The 20,477-nt window shown below is 42.5% G+C and overlaps 2 protein-coding genes across 11 annotated transcripts in view; one reads left to right on the forward strand and one right to left on the reverse strand.

Annotated features, from left to right (window-relative positions):
- Positions 1-13,037, forward strand: part of slc8a1a (solute carrier family 8 member 1a) — a 44,805-nt gene extending 31,768 nt beyond the window's left edge. For 4 of the 10 annotated variants that reach the window (XM_077014300.1, XM_077015075.1, XM_077014385.1 and 1 more), the window contains 8 exons: positions 401-421; positions 945-962; positions 1,063-1,077; positions 2,694-2,762; positions 3,119-3,246; positions 3,906-4,005; positions 8,107-8,379; positions 8,547-13,037. In XM_077014300.1, the coding sequence (XP_076870415.1) occupies positions 401-421; positions 945-962; positions 1,063-1,077; positions 2,694-2,762; positions 3,119-3,246; positions 3,906-4,005; positions 8,107-8,379; positions 8,547-8,923 (1,001 nt within the window). In that variant the 3' untranslated portion in view covers positions 8,924-13,037. The remainder of the gene's footprint in view (positions 1-400; positions 422-944; positions 963-1,062; positions 1,078-2,693; positions 2,763-3,118; positions 3,247-3,905; positions 4,006-8,106; positions 8,380-8,546) is intronic. The other 6 variants (XM_077014543.1, XM_077014635.1, XM_077014804.1 and 3 more) reach the window with 4 other exon arrangements.
- A 1,140-nt stretch (positions 13,038-14,177) lies between these two features.
- tmem178a (transmembrane protein 178a) lies at positions 14,178-19,345 on the reverse strand. The gene is made up of 4 exons (XM_077015766.1): positions 18,552-19,345; positions 17,095-17,208; positions 16,546-16,683; positions 14,178-16,073 (listed from the first exon to the last, which is right to left on the reverse strand). Exons 1-4 carry the CDS (start codon positions 18,961-18,963, stop codon positions 15,832-15,834), a joined length of 906 nt encoding a protein of 301 aa, XP_076871881.1. The 5' UTR covers positions 18,964-19,345; the 3' UTR covers positions 14,178-15,831.
- Positions 19,346-20,477: the final 1,132 nt, after the last annotated feature.

Here is a 20,477-nt window from a genome sequence, read left to right on the forward strand (position 1 = left end):
ACACACATGCACACAAGAACACAGACTGCTGGGTCCACAGACTTTATCGCTGACAACACAGAAGATTATAACTTTTCACTCATGTCAAATAATCCAGATAGCTCTTAGCTAGATTAACAGTGGTGCAAACAGGGATTTAAGCTTAATTCCACCTCCTTGTTTTTCATCTAAATCCAGAAACGTGGTGAACCAGAGAACCACAGAAGCATTAGAGATGCTAAATAAATCAAAGGGGCTGTCCTAACCACCTGGACTGCCCTCAGATTACCACAACAACACGCTGAACTGCCGGTCCGCACGGGTTTCGCAATTCGCACTCACATTATCTTTCTTTCCTTCCTCTTGTCTTTGCTTTGTTCTTCCCTCGGTCCCGCCTCTCGGTCTCGTCCGTCGGTGTCAGCTGTGTTGCTGCGTGAACGTGGTAAGCTGCTCCTTCGTTTTCTACCCCTCCTTCTTCTGCCTCTTCTTCACTGTCCTCCCTTCACTAGCTGCCCCAGGCCTCTCTCACTTGTTCGCAGGTTGGCTCTGATCATGATGTCACCATGTGTCACAGTGCGAGCACATTTTCTAGACTCAGATGAAGTCTTGTCGTCTGTGGTAACATTCACACCTGCAGGCTGTATCTGAAACCCCAGCCCTGTGTCACTGCTAATTTACGACCGGTATTAGAAATAAGTTAGTGAGCTATATGATTATGTATGGACTCTTTACACATGATTGTATAGTTCAGAAGATTGATAGTATGTTGTGTCTGTCATTATATGTGTGCCTTTATGTAACAACAACACCCATTTGTACATACATTTCCATCTCTCCTGAACTAATCATTTAAGATATGTGTAACGCTAAATGCTGCACACATAATATTGCACCAGACTAAGTTTATAACAGTATACTGATCAATGTAAACCCAACACTTAATTTGTGCTGTTTTATGGTTGTAGGTGACTTCGTGAAGACAGGTATGGTCCATTTCACTGATGTAATACTGGTCTGGCCTATTTTAGCTTTACTGGCTATCTGCAGTCAAAGTTCTGATCTCCTCCTGTCCCTCTTTGATAGATAAGCAGCTCTTTGGTAAGAAAGTTAGAATTTTCTGAGAACTGAAAGCTTCCTTTAACATCGTGTGATTTAGTAACTGGTCTAAACTGCTTTCCTGGTTGTTCACCTCACATACTGGGTTTGGAACAGGGTTTTATGTCTCCTAGATTTGGTAAAGCATAATTTAGAATTCTCTTCAATTATACATTTTGGGTCTTTTATAAAAAAAATATATTTTACACTCATTATCTTTATCTGTAAATTAATTCTAAGTCTGCTTAAATTGCTTGAAATGTAAAATTTTTAAATCATTTGAAATGCCTTCGAGTCTTGCTGAGTTGCAAATCCATTTAAATAAACCACTCCACAGCCACAGCATCATTATGAAGACGGCTTTACACAGTGCGAGAACACTTATTGCACAGACAATCGCAAATTTTAGTGTATATAAATCACCGGGGTAATTTATTGCCTCGCTGACTAAAGCCAACCTACTCTTATCTTCTTGCATTTTCCGTTTTCAAAATCTTGTCTAACCACCACTCTGATACACGTCTAAAACAGCCATTAGGGTGTGGCTGGAGGTACAAATATACAGCCAGATACACAATTATACAGCCGCATAGTGAAAGGATAACGAAGTATGGGAAATTCAAAAAATGTGGCTGCAGAGACAGTGTGTTTTGGGTTTGTGACATCAACTCTTGGCCAAAAGACTGTATGTCAAAATGACATAATTCTTTTAGCATTGTGCATTTAATCATGTAGTATAATTTTAAGCATGAGTGAGTCGCAGTCATTGAATTTGGTCAAGTTCAGCATCTCGTGCCGTGTGACATGTACCAAACTTATATGACCGCTGTAATTGCAAAGTGTAAAGCCGGCTTTAATCAAATAATCCAATAATCTCACATCTGTTAACTCTGTAAGCTAATATTAGAGCTGTGTGCTGCTGGGCCTGTTATTTTTGATATAAGACACCATGTGTGTGCATGTCATGTGTTGAACACCCAGAAGGACACTCTTCTCCACATATGAAGTGTGTGTATGTGTGTGTGAAACTCACTTACCAGCACCAGAGAGCTACACACTCACTGAGACATGTGCCTTACTGAGGGGTGAGGAGTGTGTCCGTATTGGAAAAATTCCACTTCCAGAGAACAGAGGTCACTAGGGCGGGGAGTCAATCGACTCTTTGATTGCAGGTACTACCAAAAGCTCAGGTTTGCTCACCTTTGTACAGGGTACAGACAACAGAGAGAGAATAGGAGACTCCGCTGTCGATGTCTCATAAAGGCCTAAACCACACAAGCACTGTGACAGTGTTTTACTGTGGAGAAAACAGAAAACAAAATCAAATATAATAAAAATTGTAAAAGTCGACTGGAATCTCGCAGCCCTAAGGTTAACTCTACTTAAGGTCGACGATGCCCTCTGCTATGATAAAGTCTCTAAAAATAGCCTGAGTTCTCTGTGAGAATCTGGAACGTTTCCAGCTGGTGTGTGTTTATGCGTGTTCCCTCAGAATGACACAGCAGAATGACGCGAGAGAATCTTGTGCTGTTTTTCCAAAATATGTGTGTGTGTGTGTGTGTGTGTGTGTGTGTGTGTGTGTGTGTGTGTGTGTGTGTGTGTGTGATTGAACCCCTCAGGAAGAGATGTATACCGCAAAGTGCAGGGAAGGGACAAACCCATTCCTTCCACCATTATCGACATCACAGGTATCTGCCACGCCCCCTTTGGACTCCTCCCCATTTTATTCATTACAGCATAATCGATATATCATAGCATGATAAATGGATGTTAGTCTAATCCAGCATCTGCTGCAGCTGCGTCTTCTCTGTTAATCAGCCGTAAACTCAGTGATGGTCCTGGAGTGCCTGTAAGGCCATTTCAGAAGGGTGCTTTCATTTCAAGGCACATGTTCCCTTGTCACAGTCTGGGCCGCAAGGAAATCACATAATGTTAACTACCTGTATTTCTTACATTCTCAACTTCTTCTTGCATTCCATTTATTGTGCTCCCTCTCTCTTTCTCTCTCTCTCTCTCTCTCTCTCTCTCTCTCTCTCTCTCTCAGGAGATGGAGAGGAACGAACTCTGACTAAGAAAGAGGAAGAGGAACGGAGAATTGCCGAGATGGGCCGTCCAACCCTCGGAGAGCACATTCGCCTTGAAGTCATTATAGAGGAGTCCTATGAGTTCAAGGTACAGTAGAACCTACTTCTTCCATTACTCTCAATCTCCTGTGTTGTACTATTATTTCTCATCCCTTACTTATATTGCTCCACCTCTTCAAGGCCTCCATCAGCTTACCGAATAAATGAAAATGCTCGCAGCTGATCATTTAAATTAGTGTCAGGAGTCATAAGAACCGCACACAGATGATCTCAGCATCTTAGGTATACAGTTTGTAGAGATGCTGATTGCAAAGCTGTGCAAAATTTTGCCTATGCACATTATTGTGTTGAAACTAAGAATTAATTCTAAATGTATTGTTTAATGGTTCATTGGTTCACAGTAAATAATTTTAGTACATTTGTGACTGACGTGTGAAATAAGAGCAAGTCCTCTTCCTCAGCAAACAGGTGTCTTCAAGTCATCATCAACATCATCATCATGAGTGTTTAAGAGTCAAGGTCCAGGATTGGGTGTTTACGAGCGGGAGATGAGTGTGTGAAGGGTCAGTGTTTGGGTAATCTATCAGCTAGACAGGAATGGTCAGTGTTTGGGTGAACCAATGGGCTAGACAGGAAATGAGTTTAGGTGTTCTGACCCGAATCCTGCTGAGTCACGCCATTACGTTTGTTTGGATGCCTACGTAAGTGTTTGCTCATGACATTCTTTTGTTTTTTGTTTTTCCATAGAGCACAGTAGACAAACTTATAAAGAAAACCAACTTAGCTATCTTAGTGGGAACCAGCAGCTGGAGAGAGCAGTTTGTGGAAGCAATCTCGGTCAGCTCTGGTAGGTGCCCCGACACAAATGAATCTAGATTGGTCAAAGGAGAAAACTCATTCTCTAACCAGCCTGCAAAACAGTAACACAATATGCATGCTTTTGCATGTATGTTCAATGTAACACTCTTTTCTTTAGTCACATCAGTAAAAGCATTCTGCGAAACTGTATAATTCACTCAACCAGTAACACATGGTAGTTACAGTAAACACACGCTAGCATTTATGAACCATTACAGTACAGTATTGTACGGCAGCCAATTAAATGACTGTACTTGCAGTGAAGAGGTGTTTTCTCAGTCTTGCATTTTAAATTTTTTATGTGTGTGTACTGATGATATTCCTGTAATAATAGTGAATCATTGTGGATTGCTATAGGTGTCCTTTAGCATTTGTACAGCAGTGAGACACATTCATAGTATTTTAGAACATGTTGTTACCTGAATCTCTCAGACATGCAGTTGATGTTTTGTTTGTGAATATTTCATAAATGTTTTCAACAAGTTCCAACAAATACTGTAAGGCCACAGTGTGTCTTTATCAACACAAGCATTGTACAGCTGATTAGAAATGCAACAGGGTGCCAGAGCTGAGAGAACACAACAAATGTGACCAAAATTTCTGTCTCTTGTTAGCATTCTGGCTGCTGCAAACTGTAAAAGTTTCAATGTACTTAATGACTTTTTAAAGCATTCAATCAGAAGACCATTACAATAATCCAGTCCTGATTAAATGTATGCATGGAAAAGAACATCTCAGTTTTACAATATTATATAAATGGTAAAAAGACAAATTTCGTAACAAGACTTATGTGTATGAAATCTGCATAGATAATATACTCCCCCTTATATCACATCAGCAAGAAATATGTCAGATTATCTTACCTATCTGATGTTCATATTAAATTACATTGCAGAAGGTAACAGCTCTTCAACAAGCCAGTACAAGTTTCATTTTATAGACATATTCTGTAAGCAAGCGTCAATATGTAGGCCACAGTCTACTATATAAAGCATATGGCTCTGGGTTGTACACGTGGGATTTGTCCGAGGGAGTAGAATTTTGGGTTATTTTAATATCTCTCAAATTTCACAACACTCTCCTTCTGCCATCTATTATTGAATTCATTTTATTCAAATTCATTAAGTTTACTAGTTTGAAGAATGTTCATCTGTATGTGAAAAACATCTCTTCACAAAACACAGAAACATCTTTACCAATATGTTCTTTATATTCTTAAAGGCATTTTTAGGTACTGGTTTATGCTTAAATTTGCCTCTAAGACCAATGTAGTTCACGTCGATGGCCTATTTATGTTTTTCCCCAAAACCATGTATGCAGTATATAATTAATTAAAATAATAATAATATTGACATTTTTAATACACTTTTATTACCTCCTCAAAAAAAACATAAATGTAATCCTACAAGTGCTCAGCATACATGAGAATGTGTTCAGGTTATCATATGTGTTCAGGGCATCATATGTGTTCAGGGCATCATATGTGTTCAGGGTATCATATGTGTTCAGGGTGGTATCATATGTGTTCAGGGTATCATATGTGTTCAGGGTATCATAGGTGGTGCCTCATGAAGCTGGTTAAGTGAAGACCAAAAGCATCCAAAGCTTCATCCCAAACTGTCCAGTAATTGGTGGCTCTGAAGAACTTTACAATCTACAGTCATCTAATAAACCATCTATTTCGTTTTAACATAGCATAGTCATGTGTTATTTCATTATTTTGATAGCTAGAAAAACACTTCTATATATTTTATATATAAATTAATATTTATAAAATAATAAAAAGAAATTAATTAGGTCTGTCCAAACATTTGACTATTAGTGTATTTCAAATTTTGAAGTGTCCTCCATGTTTAAAGATAGCAATTCACCACACTATCATCCATGCTGGCACTGTGGACTACAGCCCTGCATGTGGGCGTCAAACCTTGTTTTCTTCTGCAGCTGAAGTCCATCTGTCCTTAACGGCGTATGTTGAAGCTTCAGACTTTCAAAATTAACATTAAAGACTTCATAGAGCAACACACAATAGTGCAAGGATGCCACATTTTAATATATTGTCCGCTACTGCTTTGGTAATGCTTTTCATATTTTAAAATTATAATTTTAAAAAGAGAAATGCAGCAGTTCTAGAATACCTTTTGAATGGCCCATTTAAGGTTTTCATTGTAAGGCACTGGTGAAACAGGCTAGCAGTCAACGAGAAAGGTTGTCATGAAATCAGTTGCCATGGATATAAATGTATATTTACATTTATAGCATTTAGCATTTAGATGTTTTTACCCAGAGCAACTTATAATTGGATACTATGGATGCGTGGGAGACCCCGGCTGGTCCTCTTGTATTTTCCTTTGAAGTGTGTGTTCCCCACACAGAGATGGTAATCTCAGAAATATGGGAAGCTCTGGTACTCAGTAGCATACACATACTGTTAGAGCAGATACACCCGAACACACAGAGACACACACAATCAAACACACAAAACAAGACAAGATAAGACAGCTTGTTGGTAACAGAAATGTGCAAAGAGATGAATAATAATGTTTATTTTTAATGAAAATGTTTTAAGCAAGATCTTAGATGAAGCCAGATCTCAAGTGTACTGTTACTATTAGGGCAATACAGGAAGAGCGGTCTACTTGCAGCTCATGTCTGCAATCAAAAAGGGCCTGTGAGTAAATACACCGTGCATACATTAAGATTTAAATGCATAATGCATAACACAGATACTGCCACATTTGCATGCAAACAGCACTAACCATTTCACTATCACAAATACTATTCATTTGTTTTAAACTAGGTATTTTTTTATCTAAAAAAAAAAATGAAAGTACCCGAAGTAAAATCTAAATGGATTTAGTTTTCACAGTCTTGGATAGTCTAACTTTCATTGATTGTTTCATTCTTTTATTCAAAATATAAATTTGTTCATATTATCCAGGCTTTGGCAAATGTACCTTTATTTCAAAGAGATAAAAAGAGAGGTGGTGAAAGACATTGTGTGGTAGAACATAGTTGGAAGTATCTAGGGATCTGGTAGGTTTGAAAGAACTAATAAAAGATATAAAAAAAACATTGCAGTTCACCAGATGGAAACAAAAGCTGTCAAATCCACTCCTGCTCTGTGTTGTCTGCGGTTTAGAACTTACTGCAGGAACAAATGTAAAATAAGCAATGGTGACCTCCATTTTTTTCTGACAATCTAACTACTTGACTGAATGTCTGCTTGATTGTACTGCCACAGTGCTGGACAGGTCTATATTGCTGGTCTGAACTTCAGTTGTAAACTTCAATTGTGCTGTACTAGTTTTTAGCCACTGCTGGACTGGTCTTTATCCAGGGATAGGTGTACAACTAGCACTAGCAAGGTGCTGAACAGGCTTTTAGCCACACTGGTCATTAGCTGCAGTGCTGGTCTGATCTTTTATCACAGTTCTGGATGGGTTTTTATCTGCGGTGCTGGTCTGATCTTTAGTTGGAGAGCTGGACTGGTTTTTAGCTGCAGGGCTGGAATTATCTTTAGTTGTACTGGTCTTTAGCTGCAGCACTGGACTGGTCTTTATCTGGATTAGTCTTTAGCTGGACTGGTCTTTATCTGGATTAGTCTTTAGCTGGACTGGTCTTTAGCTGGTCTAGTCTTTAGCTGCACTGGTCTTTATCTGGATTAGTCTTTAGCTGGACTAGTCTTTAGCTGGACTGGTCTTTATCTGGATTAGTCTTTATCTGGACTGGTCTTTAGCTGGACTGGCCTTTACCTGGATTAATCTTTAGCTGGACTGGTCTTTATCTGGATTAGTCTTTAGCTGGACTAGTCTTTAGCTGCACTGGTCTTTATCTGGATTAGTCTTTAGCTGGACTGGTCTTTAGCTGGACTGGCCTTTACCTGGATTAATCTTTAGCTGGACTGGTCTTTATCTGGACTGGTCTTTAGCTGTTGGGCTGGAATTTTTGGAACTTCATTCTGCTTCTCTCAAATGATTTTGATTCAGGTCATAAAGAGACTCCAAACACCACAGTAGCTCGGAGGAACAAATAACAAATGTAAATCTCTATCTCATTTATGTCCCTTTGTCCTCCTCTCATTTTCTAGGAGAGGGTGATGATGAAGAATGTGGAGAAGAAAAGTTGCCATCCTGCTTTGACTACGTCATGCACTTCCTGACTGTCTTCTGGAAGATTCTGTTTGCGTTTGTGCCTCCCACTGACTACTGGAATGGTTGGGCGTGTTTCATCGTGTGCATCGTCGTGATCGGCTTGCTCACTGCGGTCATCGGTGATCTGGCCTCTCACTTCGGCTGCACCATCGGCCTGAAGGACTCAGTGACAGCTGTGGTGTTTGTTGCACTCGGCACCTCTGTCCCAGGTAACATCGTGCTGCTTCCACATCAACTCTAGAGGGCCTCAGACTGAACCCTGAGGCACCCCTGAGTTCAACACTCTCCTCTCACACAGTTTGCAGTGAAGCCCATAGCCTATAGTGTTCTTCAAGTGCTGTCTTTCTTAGTCCATCTTTCTTCCCCTCTCTCACAGACACATTTGCCAGTAAGGTGGCCGCTATCCAGGACCAGTATGCTGATGCTTCAATCGGCAATGTGACTGGCAGCAATGCTGTGAATGTTTTTCTGGGCATTGGTGTGGCGTGGTCTATTGCGGCCATCTTCCACCAGTGGAATGGGGACACCTTCCGCGTGGAGCCAGGCACGCTGGCCTTTTCCGTCACCCTCTTCACCATCTTTGCCTTCGTCTGCATCGCGGTACTCATGTACCGCCGGCGGCCCGAGATCGGCGGCGAACTCGGTGGGCCGAGGACCGCCAAACTTCTCACCAGCGGGCTGTTCTTCAGCCTGTGGCTGATCTACATCGTGCTGTCCTCTCTGGAGGCCTACTGCATCATCCCTGGGTTCTGAACGTGCCAGAGACATGACAACACCTCAGACCTTTCAGAGCCCAATCCTGAGAATGGATGAAAGTGTAAGAGAGAGGTGTCTGGGTCAACCACTGATGCTAAATCTGTTATTGATGTTGTTGTTCTTGTTTGTTTGTTTCATATGATTTACGTGTGTCTGAACACCAGTTCATCCTTGTTGTCACATTTGTTAAATTGATTCACAGGTGAGGGTTGAATCATATTGTATTTGGGCCTGAAAGTTATGTTTGGCTGTATTTGGTTCAGAGGTCCTTCTAAGTGGTGCAGTGACAACACTTCTGGTTTGAGCTGACATACAGAAAGAGGTCTTTCATCATAGTTAATAATTTGACCATTGTGAAACTAAAGCTTGGTTGTTAACACCATTTTCATCCATTACTGACCAGACTGGAAATTCACAGAGCTCTATGTACGGTATTCACATTCATGTATACTTTAATACAGCATTTTGGCTTTATACACATAGAAAAATCATATCACATTATGATCGTGCCAGATGCCTCGACTACATGACACGTGGAGAGTGATCGTTGTGCTGTACACACGCCACAGTCATGTGAAGACAGAGGGTGACACGGGAGAGAGAAACAGAGATAAGGGTGATGTGCACAGTTGGATAGGGGAAACAATATTCCATAATCTTCACTCAGTAAATGGAAATATGTACATCTCCACACAAACAAAAAATATTTCTATGTGTTTTAAAAACGAATAGAGCTGTTTAAGACAGCAGCCAACAAAATTTTGCTGGACTTGTTCAAAAAGGTTTGAAAGGTTTTTTTTAGCTTGACATGTGAAGGCGTAGTTATATGCAGTATTTCATGGCCTGTTGCTGATTGCCCTTGGATAGCGTGAGGTAGAACTCCCCGAGGGAGTGTCTCACGTCATTCAACACCACCACAGTACCACCACAACAGTACAGACTACAAACTCAGATTTTTTGTTAGATTTTTTTGATTACAGGGAAACACCAGAAATCAGACAGCTGAGGTCCAAAACTTGTTTTGGTCTCTGTTTTCTGGAGCCTGAGAAGGAGACAGTGTTGCCAAGTGACTGGATCAACGTCTGGACAGTTGTCCAGCACAGTGTTTATTTAACCTGTTTTACAAATTTTCAGTGCTTTATTGAAATGTAGCACAGGACTGAGCACAGGACTGAACACAGGACTGTTCCTGGAGTCCATATGTGTTTTGCCCTCCAGATGTCCAGTGGCAGTGTGTTGGGCCAAACACATGAGTCTGGACATGCATTTCAAATAAAACAGCATGTGTGCATTTTCCGCTAAGGTCTGCATGCTTTCTAACATTTTAACTTACGTCAGCTTATCTAAAGACTCCTCCTTCTCTAGGCAGTAAGAGAACAACTCAATTCAGGCTTTGGTTCTTCAAAATAATTTTGAGTATGCAGTCTGTAAATACACTGCTCAAAAAAATAAAGGGAACACTCAAATAACATTGAATACTTTGTTCTGTACAAAGTTGAATGTGCTGACAACAAAATCACACAAAAATCATCAATGGAAATCAAATGTATTAACCAATGGAGGCCTGGATTTGGAGTCACACACAAAATTAAAGTGGAAAAACACACTACAGGCTGATCCAACTTTGATGTAATGTCCTTTAAACAAGTCAAAATGAGGCTCAGTATTGTGTGTGGCCTCCCTACAATGCCTGGGCATGCTCCTGATGAGGTGGCGGATGGTCTCCTGAGGGATCTCCTCCCAGACCTGGACTAAAGCATCCGCCAACTCCTGGACAGTCTGTGGTGCAACGTGACGTTGGTGGATGGAGCGAGACATGATGTCCCAGATGTGCTCAATCGGATTCAGGTCTGGGGAACGGGCGGGCCAGTCCATAGCTTCAATGCCTTCATCTTGCAGGAACTGCTGACACACTCCAGCCACATGAGGTCTAGCATTGTCCTGCATTAGGAGGAACTCAAGGCCAACCGCACCAGCATATGGTCTCACAAGGGGTCTGAGGATCTCATCTCGGTACCTAATGGCAGTCAGGCTACCTCTGGTGAGCACATGGAGGGCTGTGCGGCCCTCCAAAGAAATGCCACCCCACACCATTACTGACCCACTGCCAAACCGGTCATGCTGAAGGATGTTGCAGGCAGCAAATCGCTCTCCACGGCGTCTCCAGACTCTGTCACGTCTGTCACATGTGCTCAGTGTGAACCTGCTTTCATCTGTGAAGAGCACAAGGCGCCAGTGGCGAATTTGCCAATCCTGGTGTTCTCTGGCAAATGCCAAGCGTCCTGCACGGTGTTGGGCTGTGAGCACAACCCCCATCTGTGGACGTCGGGCCCTCATACCATCCCCATGGAGTCGGTTTCTAACCGTTTATGCAGACACATGCACATTTGTGGCCTGCTGGAGGTCATTTTGCAGGGCTCTGGCAGTGCTCCTCCTGTTCCTTCTTGCACAAAGGCGGAGGTAGCGGTCCTGCTCTCCTGGTGTACTGGCCTGTCTCCTGGTAGCGCCTCCAGCCTCTGGACACTACGCTGACAGACACAGCAAACCTTCTTGCCACAGCTCGCATTGATGTGCCATCCTGGATGAGCTGCACTACCTGAGCCACTTGTGTGGGTTGTAGAGTCCGTCTCATGCTACCACGAGTGTGAAAGGACCACCAACATTCAAAAGTGACCAAAACATCAGCCAGAAAGCAGAGGTACTGAGAAGTGGTCTGTGGACCTCCAGAACCACTCCTTTATAGGGGGGTCTTGCTAATTGCCTCTCATTTCTACCTGTTGTCTATTCCATTTGCACAACAGCAGGTGAAATTGATTCACAATCCGTGTTGCTTCCTAACTGAACAGGTTGGTTTCACAGAAGTGTGGTTGACTTGGAGTTATATTGTGTTGTTTAAGTGTTCCCTTTATTTTTTTGAGCAGTGTATATTGGAAGTCTTGGCTGGACCATTGCAGAATGGTTCCCATGGATACCAATGACAAGATTAAGGCCATTACTCTGTGTGTGTGTGTGTGTGTGTGTGTGTGTGTGTGTGTGTGTGTGTGTGTGTGTGTGTGTGTGTGTGTGTGTGTGTGTGTGTTTGTGTGTGTGTGTGTGTGTGTGTGTGTGTGTGTGTGTGTGTGTGTGTGTGTGTGTGTGTGTGTGTGTATTCAGTAGTAAATTGTAGTGTTTGGGCAATATTCATAAAATTGGCATTAACTTTATCTTTTACTGGGATTGTATTAGAAAGATTTTCTTTTCATTGTTTTCATTGTTTCATTTCTCAGCAGTGTTGAAGTTCTCAGTCTTATCTATTCAGATTTACAGCATAATTGAAGAATCAAAAGCCATATATTCACTGATGATTTACATGTGATACTTTATGGGAAATTATTGCTTGTACATATTAGTCTGAAATCTTCGCTGTCCTTCATAGTAATATGTACAATACTCACATAACTAGCAACCACGAGTGGGACAGGTCCTTAATTAAAACACTATTGTGAAAGTTAGGGAATATATATGGTTGTATATAGTTATAGTGTACAGTCTTCTCGGGATTTATGGACATGAAATGCGTAATATTTATTACTTTCACAGGACAGACAGGTATCTGCCTCCACCCACTGGAGAACTAGTTTGCTAACCCCCACAAATCAATCTCTCTCTCTCTCTCTCTCTCACACACACACACACACACACACACACACACAAGCTGAATCAGCAGTTCAGCCATTACTGTAATGGTAGTAATGGTTTTTTTTTTTTTACAAACTGGTCATTTAAGATTTCACATAAGAAAAACATTATTCGATTTTCTATTTAAAAGAGCACAATAACAAAAAAAATCCTAAGATGGCTGTTTCTGTTTATTCATATTTCTTTCTCAATAATATATCCAATGTCTGAACAGTTCTTTATCTGTTTCCACGTGATCTGTGCATTTTCATTCAAGGTTTTACACTTTTAAAACCATCAAAGTGGAACTTTGATTTTGAGCTTGGTGTTTGCTGTTCAGTATATTTAAATATGTTAGCATTATTTGCCTTTTGCATTGCATACGGTGAAGATTGTGCTTAAGTTGCTATCTGTGGTTAGCCTTTTCACTGTAATAAAGTTTTGGGACTTTCAATGCCTTAGTGATAAAGAAAATGCCTTAGTGATGGGTTAGCGATGTCATGGACGCTGTGAAAGGAACAGATGGTTTTCATTCTGGGTTACTTATACTTTAGCGCCCTCTATTGACCTAACAACGTTAGTTGATTATTGAGTCCTGTGTAGTGGATAATTCTGTTCTAACACGCAGAGTACAGTGTGTGAAGACCTGGGCAGGAGGTGGTGGTGAGTCAGTGTTCGTGGATCAGCAGAACTGCAGTCTAACACCTCTGCAACACACCATAGTGCAGGAAGACATATGACTCCCCTCATAACAGAATCGGCTATACCACTGTGTGTGTGTGTCCTTTCGTTTCTCATAAAATTAGAGGTGTCAATTCCAGGTTCAGAGATTAAAAGTCCTCACCAGGATTTTGCTCAGGCTTCCTGGATTGTGTTGATTCCACTAATTTTACCTGGATTGCTAATTAGAAAATCTAGCAAGCTTGAGCAAAATCCTGGTGAGGACTTATAATCTCTGAACCTGGAATTGACACCACTACATAAAATAACAAAAGACAAAGTCATATCATGTTCATGTTAGAAATGTGTGAAACTTCCAACCATGTGTTGCCATAGCAGAGAAGATTATAGTAGGAAGATTTGTTTTGTTAAGATGGTTAACACTTCCTCGGGCACTAAAAAACCCAGCACTCACCAGTAAAGTGTCCCTCCAGGAAATATTGTTGTACTTCTCAGACGGATCAATAGGTGTCAGTAAGCAAACACAACATTAACACACATATACATCGTATAATAATGGAAATAATACATTGCTATAAAGTTTCAAAGAAAGTAGAAGCGCCGTTTACCTTCGATCATTGTTAAAATGCCTGAACTCGCTAAGCTAGGACGTATCTGGGACGATTTAAGAGATAAACAGTTTTGAATATTTTCCGACACTATACGAAACGTTTCATAATGCTTTGAAAACCTAAGCATCAACACACTGTAGCATTAACGTGCTGATATAACTGATATCAGTTGTGACTTCCCTTTGTAAATGCGATGTTTCGTTACAAAACCGATGTCTTTTTCCCCATTGTTGTCATTTGCTGCAAACACATTGACAGGTGCAAGATGCCATATTAACACTATTTATTAAACACCAATCATAGAGCATCCTAAAACCTCTTTATTTCATATTTATAGGGTTTATTTACAATGCACTCTCATGAATACCACAGGGTTTTTTGAGGCAAACAGTAAGCTAATACTTTATAATACTTTATCTCCTGTAAGGTCTGGCATAGCAACCTGCTGATGTCCATACCATCCATACACTATTAAATATGAACCCAGAGTACTTTAAAGAAGACAGCAGACTGAAGAGCAGAATTAGGTCCTTAATGACAGAGGTGCGAGAAAGCTTCCATTAGCGCTTCTAAATTGGAAAGTGACTGATCGGCCATGTTAACGAGGTCGCTGTTCGTGTTGAGTATGCGAGGGCCTCTTTTCCAGGTGCCCCTTTCATCCGTTTCGTATTAACACCGCACATTTATCCACTTGCCATTATCTCCATTAACGTGTACATCGATTCTTTTGTACATGAAGTCTTTTTGTGTTTATACAGTACTTGAGGCGCCCATAAATATAAACTATTTATCTCGGCAGTCAATGTTTACTTGTATGTAAAAACATTTTATAACACAATAAATAAAAATAGATATAATAAATCATTAACTCAACCATTAATATAATGACGGGTAACATAAATTTATTTGTATTATCCAAATCTTTCTTGATACCTTATGAGACAACAAAGGTTTTGTCTTCTCAGGTCTAGACTGGAAATAAGATCCTTCAGTATAATAATGCCTTTAAACGCCACAAAATTATAACCTTCATATCTCCTTCATCTTCATCTTGCCCCTCACATTCTGGGCACAACAGAACCCAAGTCAACAGAAGAAGCTTGGAAGAATTTACTAAGGAACTACTTTTCTATTTAAGCAAATAAATATAATTTGTCCTGATAAACAGCTTTAAGCCTAATTTCTCGGGTGACCTAAGATATTGAAACAGTACTGTATTTGTGTAAAACAATGATGTTCACATTATTATTGACAATAATCAACTTGTGATTTCCTGCCTGAAGCTTGATTGTTATTTTGCTTTATTTGTTCTGCAATATGCAGCACAGTCCGACCAGCCTAACGAACCTCAAATGGTGATATCGAGAACAGCAGCTCACTCTGTGTGAATTCCAGCTCACCTCCTGCTGTGTGTGTGCCGAAACCAGAGGATGACTGAATCATAGAAGAGGCAGCCGCTTTAAGTGACACAGAAGATGGACCAGTCCGCAAAGTGTCCCATCTCAAGGACGATGGACCAGTCCACAAGCAGTCCCATTTCATGGACGATGGACCAGTCCATATAGTATTCCATCTCAAGGAAATGAGCTCATAGTTCATAATTCACACCTATCAAACCATCCATAGATTTGTATGCTGTGAGCCTGTATGTGCCTTATATGTATATGGAGTACCCTGTCTGTGTCTGTGTGTGTTTATGTGTGTGTTAGCAGGTTAGAGTGGGATTTACATAAGCCCACTGAACTGGAACCTCCTTTCTTTTCACTATAACACTGATGCATCTCAGAACAGGATGTAGAAATCTACAAAACAATCTTGACACCTTCACAGACCACAGTCCCGTCTTGCACACAAACATACACACGCACATGTTCCAAAAAAGAGGATCCTGAAATCCATCTATGAAGCGTCAGCTGAGCGACACATCCAGAAACCATCCGGGCCACTAGGGGGCGCTCATACCGATGACTCCCTGGCAGTTTTGGAGCGCAGGGCCTTGGTGCGGCTCAGGAAGGGGTAGGTGGTGCAGAGGCAGCCAGAGGCCACGGTGAGGCCCAGACTCACCCACGCACAGAAGATGGACCAGCCGTAACCATGGTCCACGTCGCCGGGGAGGCCGTAGATAAACGGTGGGTTACGTGAAAGATCGTAGGACACACTTGCTGCGTACGTGCACAGCGAAATGGTGCAAAAGATACCTGCAAGGAACAAGACAACCTTTGAGGAAAAACAAAAAGTGACAATACAAGACAAAGAGGTAAAATATAAAAACATATATGACAAAAAAATTGTTAACACCACACCACAAGGCATGAGAGTAACAAGCAAATGGTAACAGGAGTGAGGGGAAGGGAAAAGGGGCGGGGCACCAGTGAGGAGAGGGCGGGGCCAGGCGCCCGTTTTCAGTCTGGGGTGGGTTTCCCGAAACGTTCGTAGCGCTAAGTACTTCGTAACCTCGTATGAAACGTATGAGGTTAAGAAGTACTTAGCGCTAAGAACGTTTCGGAAAACTCACCCCTGAACGGTGCCTGAGAACAAGAAGTCCTCGAAAACACAAGCGGAGAGGGGGTGTGGTGGGGGAGGGGAAAGAGAGTAGACCGAGAGGAAGTGAGAGTCTTAAGAAGGAAGAGAAGAAATGAGAGAGAAAGTGAGAGAGAGGAGGGTATGTACCTGCCATAAGGAACAGCAGTCCGGACACGTGCTGCGTGAGCCTCTCCTCCCAGAAGAACCCCACGGCAGCCACGATGGTACCGCAGAGCAGAACGGCCGCTGCCATGCCCAAGAACCCCGCCGTGATGCGCCGGAGATCTGTGTGCAAAAAAAAAAAACAACACACACCGTCTCCATGACTACCGCCCACACGGCCAACAACGAGAACCAAACAGCAAGAGGTAGCACGTTATTTCCAGCATCGCTGATGAAGCTGCATAATTAACACCGAAGGCTGGAGAGTGGCATGTTAGCGGTTTGGGACAAAGACATAAGGACGGGGAGTTCGACGTTAAACTTTGGCCCGTAACAAATGTCGTGGTGCGTGAGCTGGAGTTCAGCGTGAGTACAACATCAGCACTGCGGTCGGGCGCTCAGAGATCCGGCCCAGATCCGCTTGCGGTTGTGCTCACCTTCAGATCTCAAAGCTGCCTGTCACGCTGCCTCTTGCAGGCTTTTCCTACTGTTTGAGGAGCAGGAGTGCGTGTGGGACGGCGGTGCCGTGCTTACGTAAGAGGTGCCACTCGTCCTGCTGGATGGTTCTGGTCAGGTTCAGTGGAATGTTCCGGAGCCGGATTGGCTGGGAGAAATGGTACTTGACAGTAGTGCACCGGTCTGCAATACCTGCAGTGAGACCACAGGCCCGGTTAACACAGCTGATGTGGAGACAGAGCAGGACTTCAGAGAAATTGTGCTGATATTGCACCCAAAGGAACACAAAGCACCTCTCCGTATACACCAGTCAGCAGAGCACACACAGGTACTTCAGAGAATAAAGAATATACATGAAATGCTTAATTAGGCAGAGCTATGTCATGAACTCACCCCTACCAATACCACCATCATCAACACACATACACATCTCGTACTTGGTTACCTTCTTTTTACTCTCAAATGCTGCTGTTGTTTGTATACCCCCTGTCAATCTCACGGTCTAAGTACAGGACTAAGAGCACATAGCCACCACTGCAGATGAGTACAGTTAAGACTGTACTCATCAGCCCTACACATACCCAAACAGTTTGGAAACCCAAGCTCAGTTGCCTGAAAACCAATTTCAAGATGTTGTCTGTTCAGCTCCAACCGATGGAAATAGATTCTCTTGGTGCCCTTTGGCTGGTGGGACCTTTATTTTAACTTCTGACTGCCTGTACCAATAAACTTAACGTGAGACTAATGAAAACGGCACTCACAAATCCAGCTCTGTTTTATGTGGAAACATACTAACTGAAGATAAACATAAATTATTAAATAATTTAACTAAACCCCAAAATTCTTAGGAACCAAAATGGAGTTGTGTGTGTGGAGCAGTAGACTCAGCTCTGCTCCAGACAGCTAGGGGATAAATCATGCTGGAAGGCACTTGCTATGATCGACTGTGTCAGAAATCAAAGTCGAGGCGCTGAAGGTCACGTGACCTGTGACTTCGCATCTGATTTGGATGCAAGCGGGCATGCAACTTCCCTCCCTAATCCAGCCATCATCCCATCTCCATAATCTGCATCGACCAGGAGTCAGCTTCAATTCCTTTACCTTTTTCACCTTGAGACTTCCACCTTTTATCGAGAAACTTCAAAGGAATACTCTTCTAGGCTGCAAATACATTGAAGGCGTTGAAGTAAAACGCGCCCGAACCACTGGTCCGGCTGGTAGAGTTCTGTTTCATGCACACTGGTCCAAATCACGGCGTCAAAAGTTCAGATAGGCTAGTTGTCAACGGAACACGGTTTATGCAAGACTTTTCCTGGAAAAGAGTTGTGTATGCGTAATGCATAATTATGCACCATTCATTTTGACGCAATACACCAAGCGGTCCATCTTTACATTGGTCATTTCTAACACCGCCAGAGTGCCCACACGCAACGTAGCACGTTAGTTAAAGAAACAAACAAAATCAGTCGCGAATAAGCGGGCCTGCCGTTTATCTATGCTCTCGGTACAGTGCACACTTCGCTTTCGGATCTTACCCTTTGAAATGAGTTTGTCAATATCCCGGTCCATTCCTTGGAAGTAACATTTCCGCCACAGTCCCGAATAAGTAGAGAAAAGCGGGCGGCCGCACTCCGTTTCCAGGATCCCCATGCCTAATATCGCCCTCCAGTTCTCCAGCAGCTCCTCCTCGCGACTCCCGACGTGGATGGGTTTCATCAGGGCTTGGTTTCGTTTGGAGTTGCCGTTGTCCACCAAGGGGAGGTGGTATATGGGCATCTCTCTGTTTTTCTGGTCGTTTGACTCCGAGCCATACTGATCGCAGTTCTGTTTGTGTCTCCTCGTGTCCGTTTCGTACCAGTGGTCGGTGAAGATAGCGGTGACCAGCAGGAACAGGGCGAGGACGCTCATGGACAAGCTCAGCGCCGTTACGAGAGCCTGCCTCTCCATGATTCCAGCATCAGCGCCGCGGACGCGTTTGCAGCCGGCCGTGGGAGCTTCTGTGCATGCTTCCCTCCTCCCGTCGCTCCCCCCAAGACACGACTCCGTTTATCCGCCGCCGATCTCCGTGGCGGCAAGCTCCGCGCGCGTCTCAGCCCAGCAGCGAGTGCGGTGCGCGCGGAGCCGCGGGCGTGTGCGGTGCGCGCCGCGCGCGTGCCTAGGAGCGCGCCGTGCCTGTCTACCTGCGCACTCCTCTCCTCTTCATCGGCCCTTCATCCGCCGAGAAGCTCTTACCGCGCGTGCCAGTGTCTCCGTCCGTGTCACGAGAGGGAAGATGCGCTCGTGCGGACGCTCGTGTGGACCGGATCAGCTGGTATAGGGGAATGTCAAGGTTGTCGCGCGCCTACGGTGCCAACAACAGCGATGGGTGTGTCTACCGGCGAGACGTCCCCCCTGCATACACCACTCTCCCTAATAACTCCGCATATTCCTCCAGCATCTTAGCGTTGAAATAAAACACAAATAAACAATATATACAGATTTAAGAGTATAATATGAACTTCACTGCAACATAATATTTCTGACCTTGTGCGGTGTGCGGAGCCATAGGGTAATATAACGTGAAATAGCCTATTACATCTAAAAAGTTCAGCATCAAAGGACTATAAAGATAATTAAAGCACAAATTTCATACTCGTTTAATGGTTTTCCTCGCCTCATGGTCCTTGTAGGGGTATATTTGGCTCGCTAGATTTGTGCGTGTCTGCTTTAATAATCAGTGAATCTTCTTGTCTCGTAACAAATTGGAAACCAATTGGAAAACCCAAATAAGATATAAAGTAAAACACGATTAGAACGATTCGAATTTATTAGAGTTTTCTAAAAGCGATCGCTATGATTTATTCGACCTGTCCTTTTCCGTGCAGGAATATTAGCCTACTCTCTGGGTGCAGTAGGCTATGATTTGTGTGCTACCTCCACACATGAAAACAGATCGGGCTATTGCAATGTTGTCCAAGCTATATATTTCAAAAAACGTACTAGGCTAATATATTGCCTATAAAATAGACATGTACAGGTGAAACAAATCGTTTAGCATTTTTGGAAATTCAAAAATAAGAACACTGTAGCTATAACAGTATAGTATAGCTATAATTCTACAGGCCTACTAGACCGCACCGTTAGGATTGCTTTGGCATTTTGCTTCTGGATCAGTGCAGCGTTTCGTGTTAGATAAATAATTTTTAGTTGATTTGCAGTTGTTTAGTTGTATTGCACACGTAGAGTTGCACAATAGCTACACTGAGCAATTGGCAAGAATGCATTTGATGGATTTAATGTAATGGAAGTCACTTGGAAAGAAAAAAGATGAGATGACCTGCCTCATTTATCAATAGGTAAAAAGTAAAAAGGCAAAAACGTTACAACGCTACACGATGCATTGAACCGTCCATCCAAATTCCTGCTAAAATACACGTTTTACTATTACATTACTATTACATCCCCATTCAAATATATCAACT

The sequence above is a fragment of the Brachyhypopomus gauderio genome, chromosome 1 (genome assembly GCF_052324685.1).
Source record: "Brachyhypopomus gauderio isolate BG-103 chromosome 1, BGAUD_0.2, whole genome shotgun sequence".
Lineage (NCBI taxonomy): Eukaryota > Metazoa > Chordata > Actinopteri > Gymnotiformes > Hypopomidae > Brachyhypopomus > Brachyhypopomus gauderio.